This window comes from Pezoporus occidentalis, unplaced genomic scaffold, assembly GCF_034315485.1.
Source record: "Pezoporus occidentalis ecotype Australia unplaced genomic scaffold, CSIRO_AGI_Poc_V1 ctg25, whole genome shotgun sequence".
NCBI classification, from domain to species: Eukaryota; Metazoa; Chordata; class Aves; order Psittaciformes; family Psittacidae; genus Pezoporus; species Pezoporus occidentalis.
Window position 1 is genome coordinate 2,720,405 of NW_026914394.1, and position 22,104 is coordinate 2,742,508.

At 41.1% G+C, this 22,104-nt stretch overlaps 1 protein-coding gene across 2 annotated transcripts in view; it reads right to left on the reverse strand.

The window, feature by feature from the left end:
- LOC134165953 (BEN domain-containing protein 5) overlaps positions 1-22,104 on the reverse strand; it is a 954,442-nt gene that overhangs the window by 222,318 nt on the left and 710,020 nt on the right. For both annotated transcript variants that reach the window (XM_062623212.1, XM_062623211.1), the window contains exon 7: positions 290-379. In XM_062623212.1, the coding sequence (XP_062479196.1) occupies positions 290-379 (90 nt within the window). The remainder of the gene's footprint in view (positions 1-289; positions 380-22,104) is intronic.

The window sequence follows — 22,104 nt, forward strand, 5'->3', positions numbered from 1 at the left end:
AGAAAAGGAGGCTTACATGATCACACTGCATATGTGTGTCAGTTCTTCCTCAATAGCTTCAGAGCCCACCATCCAATTCTGACCAAGTTCAGCAAACGTTTGTAAGACTAAGATATTTCTACTGCCTCCAGGAAACCAGGTAGAGGTGAAAGATTCTGCTGATAATCTCACTGTGGGAAAACGTGAACTCAGCCTTCTAGCAGATCCAACGCTATGCAAACCCAATACACTCATCAATAGGAAGGAAAACAGATCTCAACAGATCTTCAATCTTCATGCAGACACTCACCTTGGCACACAAAGGAAGATGGTGTTTCCCCAGGGTGGACCCGTGCAGTGATGAACACCACTTTCTGTTCAGCCCCTGGACGAAGGTTCGCTGCAGCAGAAGGGGGTGGTAGGGGACAGAAGGGAAGAGAGAGATAAAGATCCTTAAACAGGGTCCCAGGTGTAGGAAAAAAAGAGCCTATGTTTTTTAAGGCATATCCTTTAATTAAAACTGGACATACATTACAAATAAGCACGATCTATAACTAAAGGAGGCAGTGTCACTGAGCATCCCATACCACGCCATATAGCAGACTGCACAAAGGCTGGGTAACTAATGACATACAGCCAAACCTGCAACAGCAAAGTTAGCTCTCTTTTCAAAACCCAAGACTTACTACAGTGAGCTTAACTGCACTATAATTGCTCTCTCACTTGTGATAAATGTCCCCTTGGGGCGACAAGAACAACAGTGGGGGTCCATTCACAACGTTAAGCCAATTGCACCCTGCATTACGCTTGATACAAGCCTTAACAGTGCCCAACAATGGTAAAGTGCTAACAAATGACGTTTATTAGGCTTTGCTTTGGGGGATTTGAGGGGGTGTTTTATTATTTTTTTTTAATCTCTTTACTATTTGGAACTGCATCTGCCCTGACTGAAAGAGATGCTCAAAACCAATAAAGCATGGAAAAGTGTCCAGGATTAAATCCAGCAAGCTTCTCCAGTGAGGGCATGAAAATCAGGTCCCCTTCAAATTACAGATAGGTGGGAGACTTAGATCCCAACTATGCTGAATTTATATGGGTTAATCCCTCAGTACTGAAACCATACTATGGCTACTTACTTTAGCTGTAAACTACATGGGTTAAGCAGCATGTTTTCCCTGTTTGTGCAATGGCTGCATTTAATAAAGAGGAAATAAAAGTTACACTCTTTCAAAGTGGGTTCTGGGAATTTTAAAGACCATAAGAGGTCAGGACCTCAGTTAGATGTCTTATCTAGCTCTGAACACACACAGCAGGGGTAATACTAAACACAGCAGGATCCAATTGCTACAAACAGTTTCAATCTTTGGTTTGAAATATAAAGTTTACATACTAAAAGGAGACTAGAAACCAAACCCAAGCCTTTCTTTTTGTAATTAGTAAGATGTGTTACATATACACCCAAACATTGACTTTTAATGTGAAGGATGTTTGGGAGGCCTCAAGATCATACCCGGGTTATTTTGTTAATTCCCTGAACTCTTAGGAATGCTCAGCTTCCCCAGTGGTAAATCACACCTAACAGCACCACAGGAATAATCAATCGAGTTTTGGTTGTTCTCTGGAGACAATCTCAGCAGGTTTCTTTTTTATTTCCTTAGCCTCCCTAAATGTCCTACAGCTGCTCACCCTGTAACTCAGCCATTCGTTTGTCCTTTCATACTCCAGCTTCACCCCTCTCTGGTGTTTCTGAGCCCCAGAGGCAAAGAAATATAAGAAAGAATGTCTCTGACAAACATAGCAGCTGGTGGGGCCAATTGTGTCTGCAGAACCCAAGTGGGAAGCAGCAAAAAGGAACACACTACCTTCAGTTAGAAGTGATGACCACCCCACATCATTTGCATTAACATCAAGTAGTGTGGGAGGAAGGAGATAAATCAGCAAACCAACTTTAAAGAACAAAAGAAGAAGGCTGGTATCACTTTTGAAAGATGAGAGGAGTTTTCACCCTCTCTTGGAAAAACAGCATTACAGGGACAGTGGCTAGCACAGAAGTGATGCTCAGCAACATGACTACCACTGTTTGGAGCTGGAACAGCTTCTTGGTTAGGAAATCTTTTGGACAGAAGATAAGTTTGGGGGTGTTTGTAGCTTTGCCTTTTTGTTTGGTTGGTTATAATTACATTTTTATTATTTACGCTTTACCCTTCATAACAGTTATTAAAATCATTTATAGTTCATTCTCCTCTGGAACTGAAGCGGACTTTCTCAATTTAGGATTCACTGCAAAGCTGCTTGGAGTCAATGGGAGGTGTGGTACAGGGTGGTAATCAGCACCTGTCTTGCCCACTTCCCTGGAGGATGGACGAGCACCAAATTACCACCCTTCACTCAGTGCCAAGCAACTTCACTCCACCTTGGTTTACAATCCGCAAAGCATCACTCGCTTTCCAGCCAGTGCATCTGCTGCAGAGTGTGAATACACAACCTTACACATACAGATCCTTCCACAGAGGAAAGTGTGAGGAGAAAGGAGAGGCAGAGAGGAACTGGTTTGGACTGACCTCAACCCCATTACCCATCCCTAACACCACTGCAGATGAGGGGCAGTGGGTTTCAGAAGAGGTGGAAGTGAAGACAGTTTTGGGAAAATGGAGGGTGGAAATGTGTTGTTTTAATTTTTCTCTTTGCTTCTCACTCTACAAGTCTATTTTAATTAGCAATAAATTAGTTTTTCTCCCAAATCAAGTCTGCTTTGCCTACGATGGCAACTGGTAAATGATATCCCTGTCTTTATCTTAACCCACTTTTCATCTTACCTTATCTTGACCCAAAACTTTTCATCTTATTTCCTCCCCCCACTCCTGTAGAAGAAGGAGCATCTGGCTAAAGTTAATCCACCAAACCAATAATGGAAACCACAGCTACAAAACACCATTTCATATTTTTAATTTAAATGTTGCATTGAAAATGCATCGTATTTTCTACTTCAGGATTGAAAAGATCAATCAAAATTAAAGTGATTAGAAGTGTACAGCTTTGCTTAGTAGATGCCAAAAGCGCTTCAGCAAAATGACAGAAAGGCATGCTCCATTTAGCCACAACTTTGCGAGTTATGGAAATGGAGAGAAATAGTCTGTTGCAATAGCCCTTCTACCCTTCCAACTGCTGCTGCAGTGAATCTTAGAAACAAAGCTATTTGATGGAAAAGCTTTCCTAGGGAAGAAATTCGTGTGTTTCTGGAATTATTTCTTTCTCATTTTCTCTTCCAGAAAGCATCTTGAAGATTGAACTAAACACTTTGTTTCCCCCCTGAATGCTACTACCACCATCATCATTGATAATATTTGCCTTGACTTCATATTCCAACTGGGACCTAAACAAACTACCGCTGAGCGTTATGTCCTCGTAGCCTGCTGCTCACCCACCAACATTCTGTTGCTGTGCTGCAGAGAATTCCCTCAGGCAAAGCTGTGAAGATCTAAGGTGCTAGTGAGAACATTTACCTCAACATCTCTTCTGGCTCTAAAGCCACTACAGTGGTCATAAACACCAACTGAATGTCATACTGAAAAGAAGCCCTATTAGCTGCAAGCAAGAAGCTCAGATCTCTCACTCTGAATATCTCTTCAGCTCTTTGGCCTTCAACTCAAGTTCCTTCTCTAATGCTATAGCATGTGCAAGCCAACCACTTAAAGCAATCCCACTGGAAACAGTCCCCCAGCTCTCATCCAGGAAACAGTGATTTCCACTCTTGGTTACATATTACACTAGTGCCAGTAAAACAGGGCCCCACAGAAAACATTTTCTACTAAAAAAAAACCCAGAGCAAAATCTAAACTTTCACAGGAAGACAGCAAATTCTCTTAGCCATCTTCCTGCCACTATAAAACCATGAAAACAACAGTATTTGCGTGCAGTAGCTTAATAATAAGTATCTGGAAATTTTCTGCAGACATATTACTACCAAAATGAAATGCTGCAACAGAACCGAGGTAGAACTTTGGTTAGCATTCATGACCAGAAACAGACTGCAGAGAGATTGCAGATTTGTGGTTTAAATCTTGCAGCCATGGTATGGTAGTGATGCAAGTTCACAAAATACTACTAAGGCTGATAGTGAATGAAAGGTGAGCAAATCTGACCCTAGAAATCTACTTCAGAAAGCCTTAACTGGCATCCACCAGGAGAACTTGAAAGTGAAATCCATTCCTTTTCAGAGGACTTCAAGGTTGGGACAAGGCGCTGTGAAAATCTTGCTTTTCTCCCCTCCAACATTTCACCCTATATATAGACCACAAGGTTCAAATCAGAAAAAATGGAAATCCATTACTCTAAAAACATATGCCCCAAACTCATTTGATTTAAATACCTGCATATATATTCATGAAATACGTATATCCATTGCAAATAAATTACATGCTGTCTTCCCTTCTCAGGTACTTTGCAGTATGAGGTGGGCTGTTGCCAGCATCTTATATTCCAATCCCTGTGAGTTAATGACTCCACAGAGGAAATCAAAAGAACTCAATTGCATTACACTTCACTGTGCTGCCTCAGCTTGTCTGTTTCCAACACAACTGTAACATCTGTGTCAAAAGCACACACTAATGTCGTTGCTACCCTGACTGCCTAGTCTCTACACATCAACTTGCTTTAGCAAATCAAATCCAAGCAGCATTTACTGTAGTCTGGCTTTTCCTAAGAGATCAGATTAGCACCTAAGTCCATTTACTTTTGTTACTTCTGCCCACAATTGTCATTTCAGGTAAGAGCGCACATCTCAGCAACACAGTGCAAAACCACCATTTTTGGTCACTACCAGATGCCACTGGACTTGGAGTCAAAACCACAAGCTTTTCTGTCTTGCCCTCTTATAGTTGGCTTGAATGGTACAAAGAAACAACACTGGCGTAGAAGGTAAAAGTGATGCCATTTGTACCAAAGAGAGACGAGCAAAGACTGGACTACAGCTTTTGACAGTCAGACACCTATTCTTATGCACTTTTACCTGGAAAAGGAGGCAGAAGTATCTTGGCTCCCATGCAGAATCCATGAAAGGTCCAGTCTGCATAAGGGAAGCACTGCTGCCACGTGCCTGAGTGCTCATCGACTCTTTTCACCTCCCACCATGATTAGATAGTCCCATCTGGAGCACAGAGGAGCTCTGTTCACTTGTGCATGCACATTCTATCCAGCAACAGTCATAGAATCATAGAATAGTTGGGGTTGGAAAGGACCTTAAGATCATCAAGTTCCAACCCCCCTGCTGTGGGCAAGGACACCTCACACTAAACCAGAACACCCAAGGCCTCGTCCAGCCTGGCCTTGAACGCCACCAGGGATGGAGCATTCACAACCTCCCTGGGCAACCCATTCCAGTGCCTCAGCACCCTAACAGGAAAGCATTTCCTCCTTATATTCAATCTAAACTTCCCCTGTTTAAGTTTTAACCTGTTACCCCTTGTCCTATCACTACAGTCCCTAATGAAGAGTCTCTCCCCAGCACCCCTGTACATCCCCATATATTACCCCACTGTATTAATGCATGGATCATACTACTTCAGTATATTAATGTACTTCAATATATGAATTTAGGCTATGCCATCCTGTAGCAGGGTTGCTTTTATTCCTTACCATTTTCCAGGCATAGCTGATATCGTAGTCCTGCATGCAGTGCTCAAAACTGGATCCAAACCTCTCAAGTTCTGGATTTTCACTCAGGTTGTGGCCCTCACTCTGTCAGGTGATTTGTCTGATGGACTTCTATTGTGCTTAAAAATGTGCTTAAAAATATTCTTAAACATAAGCGTTGGCATAAGAGATTTGCTGAATTGGGGCTGTTTAGCAGGAAGCCTGCCTCTGAGATCATTGTCACAGTGTTTTAAAGTTGGAGATTGTGCAACTATTATCCTTTACTGCCCATTTTATGCCAAAGTCCCTCTTTCTTTTTACACTCCTCTTAAAAGCAAAGCTATTTTGGAGCATTTAATATTATTTAATCTCTTTACTCTGGCAGCATAGAAATTAGAGAGACCATTACAATGGTCCTGTGTGTGCGTATGCTTTATTGATGTATATGCTGACCTAATATCAAATTGATTTCGCTCAGCTTTTCTGCTGACCATGGAAAAATGCAAATTGGGGATTATATTTGCACACTAATTTTATTGGGCCCTTGTGTCTTCATAAAAAGATAAAGTTTGGGCTAATAAAAATAAAACATTTCTGGTGCTAATATAGGCAAATGTTTATGTAGGCAGGTAACAAATTGGTTTGCCATTTAGGGGAACATAAAGAGCACTAAAATCATCTTTAGGCAAAATAGATTGGTGGCTTTTGCTTAGCTTTTAGCTTTCATTTGCAAAATCAATTTAATGTAACACAGTGTCTCAAAGACAGGGTGACACAGGATTAAGACATTCATTGTATTCCCCCTCCATAACTCCCCCTTTATTCAGAAGCCCTGGGATTTGGGTTTGCTCTTGTTCAAAGCAAATTAAATATATTCCAGCAGAAAAGGGAAAAAAGGAACATTTCGAATTATGCCATATGCAAGCATCCTATAGGGACAAACACAGGGGAAGGGTAGGAAAGTGGGACTCAATGTTCTGAAGGTAGATGCTGAAAGAGTTACCACCACTTGTCAGTGCCACCAGGAGTCTGAAAGTCTAGTACTTGTATTATCTCCTTGCCTAGCTATTGCTTTGTTCCTCCTTTTCTTCCTTCTTTCTCTGTAACAATGCCTCTTGCATCTCTTTAACAGACAGCAATCTCTGCTGGAATGCAGCTAAGTGAACTTTGATGACAGTTTAAGTAGATGGGCATATATCAACAGCCTAACTTCTATTAACTGAAATGAGTTGACCCGTTTAAATCCCAAAGCAGAAACCATTTCTGCTTTCCATCCCCTCCTTCCCTTTCCCTTCCTCAATTGCAGGGTAGTTTGGAGGGGTTCTATGCAGTGGGAGGTTACATAAACAGTTTTGATGTTAATACTTGACTGCATTTTCAACTTAATAGCCCAGCAAAGAGACCTGACTGTAAAGCAAAAGGCCAGAAATATCTCCTGGTAAAATTATGCTGAAGCATAGATCAAACAACACTGCAGAGCTATTTGCAAAATGAGAAATGGCAAGCAACTACAGAGCGAGATCCCCCTTACCTCCCAGCCCCACTTGTTTGTTTTTAATCTTCATTTCATCTTGGAAGCAACTATTTTTCCATTTGGGCTTTCCGATACTGGCAGCTTGCTACACTTCTGAGGCAGGAAAATTAGCCACATGCAAAACCAATCAAAGTACACTCATGTTTTTCCTCCCTCCTCATTTCCACTAACAAAACATACTCAAAAAATCCAGAAGTGTTGTTTTCAAATTACACAAATGTATTTCAACATTGTAACATACAGTCCTATGAATAAGAATAGAAATCTGGACTATGAACAGCACATTATTCGTCCTCAAATGGCCAAGGTGATGACAACTCACAATTAAGAATGCAGACAGCAGCATTTAATGTCACCTACCCGAATCACTGTCATATCATAACAGTTTAGCAGGCAGGTCCCCAGCCTGCTTTCTTTTTCCCTCTCCTGCTTTGCTATTTATAAAGTCAGGTTGGAGTGTAGATCAACCCTTTGCCCTCCAGAGACGAGAGGCAGGCAGTAAATTATGGGAAGGCTAAGTGGTACATCAAATGTGTCTCCTCAAAGCTATATATCATCTTGTTAAATTTGATGTCTAATCCCAGAACCCCAGAAATCATTCCCAAAATCCCAGAAAATGCACGTGCCCTTCAGATGATACAGAACAAGAAAGTAAAGTTTACCTGCAGGGAAAAGAAGAAAAAAGAAAAACCCATTAAACCAAAAGCATTCTAGCCACAATTTGCTAAAAGTCTTCATTTTACCTGTGTCTTTCATCCTTGTTTCCTTAAATTCTATGGATTTAGAACTCACCCATCTGTATTTAAATACATGACCTCTGACCTACAGTACCCATCTCTTATTTTTTTACCTTGCAGTGGTTGACATGTAATTACAAACTAAATAAACCAAAACATGTTCTATTTATCCGATTTTTCAATAGACAGAAATGCAGCAGCTTGCACATGTAGCAGCACTTCTCTGGTTACCATCGCTGACAGTAATAAAGATCTTTGGCCATTCCACAAGGTTCTCTTAATTGAGCTCCACAATCCCACATCAGTGAAGATAAGGCAGAAACACTAAGGAGCTGCCTGCAGTCACAAAGGAAGCAGACCTCATCTTTAGGGATGGAATCGATGCTCACTGGTACCTATCTTGCTCTCTCTTTTCACAGCTGTCCTCCCTCTAGAAATGCTCACCATCCCCAGAGCCTTCATTTTATAAAAAGTGATAGAAATAAAATATTCAGATACAAGACCTTTCTACCTCCAATGACACAGTTACATGGGTATCTTTTCAATTAGACTTTAAAATCCAGGTATTTGAAAGGTAGTTCTAGGGCTTGTTATAAAGCCCTCAGCTCTCTCCAGTAGAGAAGGCTATGGCTATGTTTGTTTGCTACAAGTATGCATGGGCTGAAAGATAAGAGAGTAATTTATGTCAGAATTTCAGCCAAGATAGCAAAGAGGGAATTACCAACCACTCACAGTCCAGCAGTTATAGGAGCAGTCAGGACACCTTTGTTCTGTTCTTTCCAGTTCTGGTGTGGATTTGCCTGTGATTAACTTCAGTCCTCAGATTTTCCCTTATAAACAAAAATGAACAGAACCATGCGCACTTCAGAACAGAACCAAGAGTCCCAGTGCAGCTGCACTCAAACCTCTGATTTTCCTAGAGATTCACAGCCACATCCTTGCTTTCATCATGGATCCTTCCACGGCAGGCATGTTGAAAAGGACTTCTGTAGTTGCCATGAGATGCACCTCCAGTATCTGTCAGTCCAGCATCTCTAACCTCTCAAGGCCAATGGAGAAAATAGGGAAGGAACAAGCTGCAAAACAACATCCAGAAATCAAGGAAGATGTTTCTGGGAAGCTTGGAAACTGCTACTGGAAAACCTCTACTCGCTGAGACCATTCCTCATACTCTTCAATTGAGCAACAGGCAAAAAGTGCAACAGGATCAGAACTGAAAGAAAGGTGGAGAGGCATGGAATGGTGGACAAAGCTGGACAGATTCCTATTCAGGTATCCTGTTCTACGTAGGGACAGGTCTCATTTTGGGGGGGGGGAAGTGAAAAGAAACCAAAGTTGTAGCCAGCTTAGCTAAAGACTCGAATCTGGGGGAGTAGTGAAGAAGTACAACCAGTACTGTCACTGGATTCACCTCCTGTATTTTACCTTTTAGACACTGACTTAAACAACATGAACCCTTCTTTCTCATTCTTCTCAAACCACAAATTACAAAGAAGTGGGGACACCTCACACTCAATCACAATCACAGAGCACAGGAGATTGGGTTTGGTTTTTTTCCTTTTGCATTGGATCCTCTCTGGGAGGAAGGAGGGGGACTGACAGGGTTAAGCAGAATAATGCCCCTTCAGTGTACAAGACCTGGCTCGAAAGCAGTGATCCCAGGCAGGATGTGCAAGGTGTTTTGCAAGAGGTTTTGGCCTTTACTGAACTATGACAGTGTGTTCTTCAGTAGTTGAACTGGTGGCCATTAAAAGCAGCGTGCTGAAATTAGATTCATGAAGAGCAGTGCTCCTCAGAACATGACACCGACTTCTCCAGAAGGGCTAACACTCTCTTTGGAGAGAGGTTTGAGCCCGCAAGAAGAGAAAAAGACACTGGTGAAGAACTCCTTCGCGTTCACAGCTTGCCCTAAATCAGAATTTGGACCTGAACACACAGCACCAAAAATTAAGATGCTCAGTAGAGGATCATACACACCAAATTCGAACTTCAAAATACCTCAGCAAGATGGCTGATTCAAAATACTCTCAGGGCTGGAACACATACATCCCTAAACAGCCAGAAACAAATCTGTCTTTACTGTGATGTTAGACATTGGTTTCAAATCAGGATGAGAAACATGTTTTTAATGTAAGGGGGATGACAAAAATGGGATAGAAAGTGCCCCCTTTTCACAAAAAAGAGGGGTGATTTCTTCTGGACACACTGCCAGGCCCCTGCTTTTGTTCATTGATTCTTCACACTTTTGATCACAGGGATGTGATATCAGGGAGACTGGCTTGGAGGAATCTCAGCAGTCCTAGATCAGCGTTAGTTATGTGTATGTATTCCACTCACTCTTGACTATGACTCTAGCATCAGGAAGTGTCACAGACATGACCTCAGACAGAAGTGTACTAAGAATATTTGACTTGTACCACGTATCCTGCAGTCAGGCAGGAGAAAGTCCTGTCACAGCCTTGTCCTTTCCTTCAGAAGAAAATGGTGAGATGCGTGCCCAGAGGTAGGGCACTTCCCATACTCATTAAGGGCCAAGAATTAAGTGAGCTGCCATTCTTATTCAGATGCTGCTTATGACATTTTCCCCTCCATTGCAAAAACAATTATCTCAAAGATGTTTAAATTCCACCTGGACACATAAAACCTCCTCCCACTCTTAATCAACCTGCCACGTCTGTCCTCTGCCTTATATCAAACTGAGAACAGTTCCTCTCACAGACATGATTCTTCTAAGATCTCTGTAAGCACAACGTTAACTTCGCATGCACCCAAGTGTCTACCAACCCTAATTGTCCTTTTTGTCCTGTAATTAGCCAGCAATAAATTCCAGAGGCACAGTCAATCAATGTAGCTTGGTGCATATGTGAAAACACATTTTGTTGTCTGCATACATGCACACTGGAAGGCTGGGTGAGCTTCGTAAAACACATCTAGTCAGCAAACTGTTAAAACCAATTTATACACACACGAACACTCTCTCTCGAGGCAATAAGCCTATGGAGAATTTTAATTACAGTCAAAGGAGCCTTTAAAAGTGAAGGGGGAGAAATCTAGCACAGCAAGAAATAAATTAATAAAAACACGCTCCAAGTTGAAGCTCAAGGGGATCGCTCTCAGTCATCATTTATTTAAAGGATGGGATACGTCAAAGATAGGAATGTCAAGTGGGAGATGCTGTGAAGCAGCAGAGGAAAGAAAAGGGGCTGACGAACTGCACATCACAGCTTCTGTAGCAGATCATTTTTTTGTCACACAGGTTATATTTGTGGCTGGCCACCTGCTGCTTGATATCCACTGCCTCTCAAAGTGAGTCACTAAAATACCTGTATCCCCTTTCACATTTGATTTGGGAAGACCTTTTAAGACCATCCTTATCTGGCCAGCATCCAAGTTCTGTGGAAAAACTATTCCATCGTCTCACCCCGAGGATATTTTTCTTGGTATTCAGCCAGCAATTTCCTTTGCTGAATTTCAATCTATATCTCACTTGCCTCTTCCCTCGGTGTTTATATATATTTTTTTAAATGCCTTAATTTTGTATGCACTGGTTTAGCCTTTTGCTCAGGCCACAGGCTCTTCCAGAAGAGCTAACTGACCCCCTTCAGATGAACCCTTCAACACAGGCACACCACGAATCTGCTCAATTCCCATGTCCTTGTAGTCTTTTCATAGAGCAAGTTTCAGTGCTTAGATGAGAGCCGGCATTCTGCTCTTCACCTGTCATTCTTGCAGCCCGTGCTTCCTATTTTCTAGCCTTTTCCATAGCACAGGCAAGGGATGTCTTCACTTGAGGCCAGCTGCAAACAAGCATTGCGACATTGCTTAGCTTTAACAACTCCCAGTATCAGCTGCTAGAGCAAGCTCTCATCACCTCTGCCTGTCTTGTAACAGCTCACTGGGGTGTAAGATGCTTGTGTGGATCAGTGTCCTCAGAAGCCTCCTGGGTTTCCAGCACTGCATTCAAGTGAATATAATACTTCTAGCTGGTACTCTGTTACAAGCCTCCCAGCATCAGATGCAAATGAAAGTAATCATCCATTATGCTGGAAACCCATGTGTGTCTGATCCTCCGACTACAAGCATTATGGAGATCCAATATTAACTACATATCTTAACGCTCATTATCTCATTTACAGTCTTGCGCTGTCTCTTCCCTGCCAGCCAGATCCCTTGGTGGAGACGAAAACTTCATGGATTGATAAGATCCCACATCAGTTCCCATGCAACAACATGGAAATTAACTAATTCCAACATAAGAGAATACTGAAATTGTTTGAAACATTAATAAGTATATTTATTAGTGAACATAAATTGAATTATGTCTTGCCCTGTCCCATTAAAATCAAAAAAACAACACCCCTCTCTTCATGGAAAGAAGGTTGGAAAGGTTAAAAAAAAAATGAAGAAAGTCAAAGTCATTACATTCCAATCAAACTTGATAAATATGTAAATTACAGCAACTAAACGGTTGGCTTTGACAAATGACTTCCACGTAATGGATTTTTCATAGTAATGAGGCTACGGAGCAATTGTTTTTTTAAAGCCTTACATTTCTCATTAATACAAAGTGTGAGTCAGTGTGCACAATGGGGATATTTTCCAAAAATATTAAAGGGATGGGGGGAAAATTCAGACAGCAGTTGACATCACAGAGGGATGCCACATCCTGAGAAGGTGTCATTGCTTCTCTCAGCATTGACACATTGTTGACTACTCTTTAATTAAGTGGCTTGAACTCAAGGAGCTACTCAATGCCAAAAGAAGCATAAAGCCTAGGACTTTGCCATTTGCAATTCATCTGTGATATGTTTACCCATCCAACACTATCAAAGATGCCAGCTGCATATGCTGTATACACTCTAAGAGACCTACAAGAATAGAAAAGGGTGCAAGAAAAATCACTTCAGTGACCTTTAAGTAACTTCCCTGCCCATTGATATCTTCCTGCCTCATTCAGTTCTTTGACATTTCAGAGCATGTCAATCATCATGGCATCTGTGCACCTCACTATCTTTCTAATGTTGGTTGGACACTATAGAAATAAGGATTCGTGCAGGAGGATGACCCTCATTCATAGTGTACTGCTTTCAGTTTCCTTATCACAGTCCTGAGAATAGCCTGGTATTCAGTAAGGCATCTCATAGCTTCTTACCCTAGACTTCTGCTTCACTTACTGCAACCTATTTTGGAATGTCTGAAGGACATCACTGAAGGTGATTTAAGCCAGCATCAGCTTTTGAAAACAAGAGAACAATGGCTGCAGTGAAACTGTCTCCAGAAACACAGAGGTTTCCTTGCCATACATTCAGCTTTAGCAGAACCACACGACGCAAGGTTGTGGGGGTGATGTCCCATTTAGTGCAGACTGTTGGCAATCAAACAGCCACTTACTGCTACCAGTGTGACTGTATTTGGTTGACAGCATCCAGTAGTCCACTCAATTCTTCAGCAAGAGGGGTTTCTCTGCAGACATCTTACAATAGCTACAGAAGCAGTGCTATTTTCCCCCATCCTGATTTAAATAGAAAAACACAGATTAATTAAAGGGGGGGAGTAGCAGAGAAGATTAGTCCATTTCCTCATGTTCCTCCTCCCCATCCTTTACACTATCCCATACAAAGCCAAATTACCCTGGTGACAACAGGGCTCAGTTCACATATTCAACATAGTACAGAAGTTCCTGAACAGGTACAAGGGAGATTTCAATATGCATGCTTGTGTCATTTGATACAACCTTGGCTGCTCAGTCCTTCCTATTTGAAGGAAAGGCAGATATCAACATTCCATCACTGTAAGGAGTTTTGCTACCTGGCATTTGAATTCCTGAGCCAAAGCTACTGAACTGAGCTTATATTTACTCCCACATATTCTCGGTGCACCCAAGGGTCAGCCAATACAGGGTGACGATAGATCAAAGACTGTGCTGCTGATTTTAAGTTATTTAAAGTAAAAACAACCCTTGTCACCCCAATCTGTTGAAAGTACATAAGGGTGAGGAAGGGAGAGCACAGCCAAGGGGAATGTCAGCGGGAAATAAGAAGAGAGGACGTTGAGGAGACTGTTTATACTTCTTCTAATAAACCTATAAACCCTGGCTATACCTCTGCATGCATGCATTTCTTTTGCTGATATAGAATGCATACTCCATGTAATGCTATTCTTGTGAGCCAGGAAAATCTGCATGTAGTACAGCAGGAGAATGCTAATGACCTTCAGCCGAGCTGTAATCCAACGCTACTTCCCTTTATCAAAGGTAGACTTCAGAGTGAATAGTCAACTTTGGGGTTTCTTATAGAGTTAAAAAAAAATCAGTGAACACAACATGACCATACACATCCCTGTTTGTGCTAAGTGTCCCCCAGTCGCACAGCAGTTGATAACCCCTCCCAAATATCCCTCAGGCTACAGCACAGGTATTTTTCAAGCAGCACTTTGTCAGTAAGAGAAAAGCAATTTCAAGCCCATTCAAGTGATGAACACTTGAAGCAAAGATGGGTTAAAAAGCTCAGCCAACTCAGGCTACTAAATCATTGACATAACTGCCAGCAAAACATCTGTATTCCAGCTCCCCACAGCTGTTCCCACCAGTCTGTGGGGACAGTCCCTGCTTTGTCTGACCCACATCTGATAGAAGCCACGTTACCTAACCATACTGTTAAAAACATTTGAGATATTTAGGGCTATATCAAATGAAAGGACAACTAATAGAAGTATTCCAGACAGGTGGAAAAAACAACAGCAACCGATAAGCTTTACACTCCTGCCTTACCAGTAAATAACAAAAAAAACTTGATTGGAATGAAAAGCTAGGTCAGCACTTGCAATGACTGTCTTTTCAGTTTATAACCAATATAGAAGAAATGGAGAACAGATTACTCCTGATTTGCTTTATCTTTGCATTCCTGATCTATTGATTATAATAATTGTAGGAGGTATCTTCCCAATCGCCACAATTATTACCATACAGACAGCATGCAACAGTCAGTGGATTTAAGCAGTTTTGTTTCCAGAGTGCTGGTGTATTGCGGTCCTGCACATTTCAGAAGCAGACAAAGAAAAAAAAAGAACACTTCCATGCCATTAAGTTAAAGCAGATTTTCTCATCATCGGAGAATTTAAACTTTCAAACTCGTCATGTCCACACCAATGACATTTAGGGCTGAACCCTGGAGAGACTTTTGAGAAGTTGTCAAGGCTGAGTCCAGACCGCTGTCCTAATTTTGAGAAAGCCTCTAAAATGATGGAAAACTTTAAGGTCATTGTCGTCTATCAAGCACACGATGCAGCATTGTCTGAATATTGAAGATAGAAGTTAAAAATCCTGTTTTTTTCTGCTGAACACTTTTCTACTGATGAGTAACCTTTCAAAAGACACTCAAGAATAAATCCACAAACAGATTTAGCAGCTAAAGAAACCTAAATCCCATTTAAGTCCATAGTTTAGATCTTCAAAAATTACATTTAGCTGTCACCAAGTTCAGGTGATGTCAATATCCATAGGCAACCAGAGTTCTCCCTTTGGCCAAATCCAGATACCTCTGCCTCTTCCACCAGTTTTAGCAGTCAGTTTTAAATGGTATCCAGTAGAAGAGCACCACAAAACACAGTGGCAACAATCCCCAATTCTTCAATGCTTATAGGGTCAGCAGAGTGTGGCAAGTCCCCAGGCAAACCCCCTTATCAGCTTGAGGGGATGTGGAACTACATTCATATTCCCAGGAGTACCCTAAAGACATTACATCACAGGAACTTATTTTTTGTAATTGTAAATGAATAGCATTAAGTAGCATATGAACCAGAATCCTGGTTTACCTCCTTCCACACTGACATTCTGAATACTAGATTACAGGATCACGATTGCCCTTGCTCAACAGCTAATGCAGTGAATATTGACTTGGATGACAAAGAAAAGTAGCTTCAGCCTGAAGAAACAAGAGCCTCTTCCTGTCCCCAAAGCCTGAGGGTGCATCCTCTCTGAAGGATCAAATTTAGAACACACAGTTTGGGAAAACTAAAATTACAGGGGTCGTGTCAAACTATTGCTTCTCTTTCCCAGTCATCCTTTGACTTGCCTGTGTAACCCCAGGAAAAGACCCAGAGTAAAAGCACCTTCTCAGTGCTGACAAAACCACTGAATTTAAGACGTGGGCAGAATTCAGGGTCTGCTCTTCACCGTGCTCTACTTGACTGCCTTGAGTTGGCTTTTTCTAAATCTTATTCCATGCTTTTACTGGGAGCATAGATGACTGCTGAAGGGATGATGATTCTTGTAAACGGCAGAACTGATGCTTTCAAATTGGCACAGGGAATGTGCATACCCACAATGTGACCACTATTTTCATAACTCTTGATTTATTTTCTTCCACTTTAAAAACACTGGTAATGGTTATTACCAGTTTTAAAACACTCGTTATGTTTTATACATTGCTGTGAGATCCTTGAACAAAACAAAAACCTTTACATCTGCATGCATTTATTACTGAAACAAAAGTTTCTTTGCTTTACTGGGAAGCAATCTGGAAAACACATTCCCAAAATCTGCACCTTGATCATGCACTATTTTATCTACAAAAATGCAGACCTCCAGTTGTTAGGTTTTTTTGCTTGAGTGGATAGGAGACATCAGAAGAGGGAGGAAAAAAAAACCCAACAAGCCACCAACAAACCTTTCTTGAGAATTTGGGTTTTAATACATTCTTTTCCTGCTCCTCTAGCTGTGGGTCACATATGTTTAAGTGGTCTTCCATAGAAATGTATGTCCAGGTACTACTAACATAAGTCAATAGCGAATATATTTTCCTTTTATTTCTAATATGCCATTTAATCCTTTATTAGGTAAAAAAAGAGAACCTGAGCTGCATACAAATGGATCAGACTACCTCATGTTTACTGTTAAACATGAATTAAATCTCAGTATTTTGGCATATCGCTGTAATAAAAAAGGCACCATTAATAAGATTTCATTAAATGGAGAGCTTATGTGTAACAGCCTTATATCAGATATGTGAAAACAGAATTTCATAACAAGGCTGGGAGAAGTATTATCAAGGACCTAAGTAGAAAATCTGTCTTTCTTGATACTGGAGGAATTTATATTTGAAGAGTGTTCTTTCCTATTGAGATCTTCATTGACTTGTACAAAAATACCGCTTTTAATCTCAAATCCCCACTGGCATTTTCATATAAGCACTGAAAATGCTATTGGGCTTTAGAGATTTAATTTAATGAAGGAAAAGTATTTCTATTAAAGTGTGTAATTTTATTTTATTTTATTTTTTTTTTAAACACAACATCTTCTGAGAAACCAGGGAAACGGGATTATTTTAAGCTCTGAAAAACTGACTAACCTGTGCCCTTGTAGAACTCCTGCTTCACAAAGAAAGCTTAACAGCTGTGGCAAAGCCTGTAGGTGCACTTGAAAAGGAACCCACATGTCCCAGGTCACATACACACCAAGAATGCCAAGCCTGGAGAAGGTAACAGAAAAAGAGGAAAAGAGACGTCCCTGTGCAGTCAGGTTGTTTATGCAAAACTGCTGCATCATTAAGCTCCATTCTGAAATGTCAAAGATGGCAAAAACTCACCGAATAGCTACTAAATCTTCTGCATTAATGGACTGATCCTCCCATCTATTCATGTCAAAAAGTATTAGGTCTGGGTGGGTAGGTAACAAATTCACTGCTGGGGTAAATGAAAGCCACTCCATCAATTTGGACAAAATTGCACCCGTTCACTCCTGTGATGAGATAGACTGAATTGTGCAATGTAGGGTTTCCTTCATATTAATTACTGCTCTTGTGAGGATAAAAACCTTGAATTTATCTGTGGATCACCCATGTCTTTATTGTATGAATATTCATTACAAATATAAATTCCTTTTCATATCGAGAAAACGAGTGCACTTGACACCAGGAGGCCTCTCAACAGGACATTGCCAGGGTTGACAAGCTCAACAGTAGACATAAATTACAGCAGTTGCTCTATTTGTCTGCAGAGCTTACACAAAGTTAAATTTCCTCTATTTATAGAAAAAGGGCTATTAAAAAATAAGGGTCCTAAGTGAAAAATAGTCCAGAGTTCTGAGTTATAACAATGCAAACCCTAAAATAAGTTACCTACTACAGCAACAGTTGGGCCAAGGAAGAATATGAAAAAATACTGTGAAAGGGGAAAAGGATAGTCCAGAAATCAATATCTAAATTCTCATAGGACTCACTGATCTCATGTTTGGACAGCTAACTCTAAAGAGGGACTGTTTATGAAAGAAAGCATAGATAATAGGGCACCCAAACACCATCACAGACAAGGAAAAGGGTCATCTCCTGTTTCTGAAGTGAGACAACCTTGGCAAAAGGAGAGACAGAGTCCAAAGGATTGTGGTGAAAAACTAATTACTCATATCTGGCTGATGGAGTTGCTGTAGGTTTCAACAGCCCTTCAGCTTCATTTCCCTTTCCCATATGTAGCTGACTAACTTTCCCATTTACATTCTCAGGCCTTTTAGGTAAGTAATATTTCTCCCTTAGCATGAAATTGTGGACAAAAATAAAAAGATAATTTCACCATAGACTTCAATAGATCTATGATTCCCCTGTGTGCTTATAGACTAGCCGGTACAGCAGAGGATGTTGCTATTTGAAGTTTCCGTGACTAACAACAAAGTAAGCCTAAACTGCAATTAGGAATTCACATAAACTTGCTGCACCAGGTAGATGGTGGGTGTCAGAGAAACTGGTGGTTCATTTCCGGGGGTTAAAAAGTGTAGCAGAAATAAGTTAAATTAAACAAACCTGGGTAATCTGGGCAATCACTTGAAGTATTTGGAAAAGCAAAAGTTTCATCTGTGGCTCCCATGCATAAAAACAATTCTTATTTAAACCTAATTAAAAATGATTAAAACCTAACATGAAAGTGATGAAAAAGATCATCCTTAAATTTTTGTTAAACATATTGTTTGGTGGGTATTTTGACAGCTACACATCCAAGCTGGACACTCACCTATATTACACTGACTTCCTCAATCTATTTTTTGGGATGGGTACAGGCAAGCATAATAGACCGTTACCTGATTTCATTCATTGCTCTTCAAATAGTCCATTGCAGGTGGGCAGCTCAAGCGCAAAGACAGATGTAATTTTGATGTTTGAATTAAGAAGTACTCAGAGGTTCCTATTTTTACTCAACTGCCACCCAAAGGTATGCAAATAATCAGAAGAGAACTTTTTGGGTTTCTATGAAGGCAATCAGTATTACCAGTGCACTTTCACAGTGGCAGTTCTGTCCTCTCACTAACAGAAATAACACATACACTGAGTTGTGCTCTGCAGAAACACACAATCATTCCTCAAATGCTGTTACAAAGCTGGCAGAATATTTCCATTCTTCCACAATGTAAGCATAAACAGGAGGATAGAAATCTGATTTGATCAGACACAATAGGATAAGACAGAGGTCCACCTAGCCTCCTGCTTTGTCTGCAGCAATAGTCACTATTAAACACCTGTGAAATAAGAAAAACACATGGTACACAGAAAGAGATCCTTCCCCAGCGATTCTCTCCCAAATTCTGGTAATTAGGCTTTTTACTATTTTATTTGTTTGAAAACATCAGGTTTTTCTATCAGAATCCAGATTTACTGCCTACCCAAACCAGGTTACCCAACTTCTGATTCAGAACCATTCTGAAAAACATTAACATCCCAGATTCAAACTTCAGATACAGGTGAAAACTTCACAAGTGACCTCTGTCACTACAGAGAACCAAACAAAAATCCCAGTACTGTAGGAAAAAAAACACAAACACTGGGTCAGGCTCAAACCAGGAGGGACCATCCTTCAGCCAGCATAAATTGTTATCGCTCCGTTGAAGCCAATGGAACTATGACTGCTTGCCTCAGCTAAGAAACTGCCCTGAGTCACTGGCTCATCTCTAATGGCATTGCCAGGGGACAAGGTGGGTGGAAGGGAGAAAACAGGCAGGGAGGAAGGTTGATGTAGAGCAGCAGACTGTATATTTCTTTTAAAGAAGCTGGCAGCATCAATAGAAAACCTCTCTCTTCCCCTGCATTCTTATGCAAAGCTCAGATCTGAAGGTTACCTGCTTCCCCAGTGACTTGAAATGGAATTCTTCATAAAGTAATCTCTTCAATCTGTCTTTTCCTCTATTTACAGAGCATAAAAATAACCATAAAATGCCACTGTTTTTTAGCGAATCTAATCTGCCCTTCCAGTAATACCAGGCCACACAATGATTATCTCTTTTTCTCTTTGACAAATGTGGAATTATTGGCAGGTGATTGTTCAAAAAAATGCATGTCTCTACATCGGATAAATAGCACTAAAGACAAATAAAAAACATGGAACACTGAGCATAGGCAATAAGAGGCTAATATCTCTGCCCAGTGACATGTTCTGCAGAGTTAGTGACACAGAGCAGCCCATCATTTTCTTTACACAGCTAATGGCTCCTCCACTCCTCTTTGCCACTTCTTCAGTTTCAGACAAGGAAAGAGGAAAAAAAAACCAACAATATGGGAAAACTATTTATTTTTGCATAAAGGGGAAAAGAATATCAAGGTCCTAACAAAAGGTAAGCAGTGAAATAGTCTGGTTTAGGACAAGTCTTGTTCAGGGTAATACAAGATCTCTTTATAGAGGCAAGTTGAAAGTTTCTAGAGGGGATGTTTCACTCAGTTACCTGTGATGGACAGAGCCTAACTGAAGCTCAACAAATGCAGGATGCAAACAGTAAAGAGACAAAATAAGCATCTATTCCAGACTCCTAATTATCAAGGACTAGGAGAGGAAGAACCTGTCCTTGGAAAATCCAAAGCATCACTAAAAGTTCAGCAAGAAATAACAAGCAGCCAAAATGAAACAGTGACAGTCTCAGTAGGGATGCCACTTCTGCAGCAGGCATGAACTGCAGGAGTGCCAGCACAGCCTCAACCAACCTGATGTGACCACTGAAAAGCACAACACAACTCTTCTCCCTGAAGTGAAGTTTCATTGCATGACTGAGCAACCCATAACCATATCTGCGTCAGGGACAGTGCCTCAGATCCTAAACTCAGGAGAGAACTATCCTCTCCCACTCAGCTTGACTTTTACAGGTAGGAGCCTTGGATGCCTTTAGTGTGCTGACATCTGAGGTTTGTACATTGGTCCCAGCAGTGAAAGAGCACAGAGCCAAGCTGATGCGAGACCCCTTTGCCAGTATTAGCAACAAATGTCACATGCAAAAAAGGTCACTTACAGCCTCAGGCAGAGGAATGGAGAGTTCCTCCGGCTCCCTGGAAAAGTACAGGAGAGCAAAGTCTGGCAAAGGAAGTCCTAAGGCTGCAGGAAATAAATTAGGCAGGAGCTCATCCAAGAAGATACTCAACAGCCTCTGTCCCTTCTGAATCCATGGGATTTAGATGATAAAGGAAAAGCCAGTCACCTAACTGCTTTCTTGTGCTCTGGCTTTCAACCAGGACTCATCCCACCCTGCTTTAAGTATTTAACTAATGAGCCAGCCAGCTCCAGAGGGCAAAGCAAGTGTTAGTGGATCATGCACCCTTTGCAGCTTCCAGCTTCCTTGCACTGACTGCAAAGTGCTCATGGAGTTTCCAGCCTGGGCAGCTTAAATAAACGTTCATATCTAGCAATGATGAATCTGTAGTTTATTCTATTTCCCTTAGAAACCCTTGTTCCTAGCCAGGCTAGGAGCAAGGGGAGGAGTTCACTGCAATGTTAAATGCTACTAACCTGGCCCAAAGAGACCAGGACTGGAAATTATAATGGAAATACCTTTAAACTGGGTAATCTGATTTGAAAGAAAGGGGGGATGTTCAGGGGGATGGTATTACGTCTTCCTTAGTAACCATTACATGTGATGGAGCCCCGCTTTCATGGAGGTGGCTGAACACCTGCCTATGCAGATGAGAAGTGGTGAATGAATTCCTCATGTGAAAGGCTTTTGCTTTACCAATTAAACTGTCTTCATTTCAACCCATGAGTTTTCTCACTTTCATTTTTCTGATTCTCTCCCACATCCCACCAGGAGGAGCATGAGTGAGTGGCTGTGTAGTGCTAATTGCTGGCTGGAGTGAAACCTCGGCAGTCCCCCTGTGAAATAAAGATCAGCCCTTTTTCATCACTGGCGCATCCATACTTACCGCAAACAATTCTCAGTATGAAAAGCATTATTCTGCTTCTGCCTTATATAGGAGTTTTACAGCT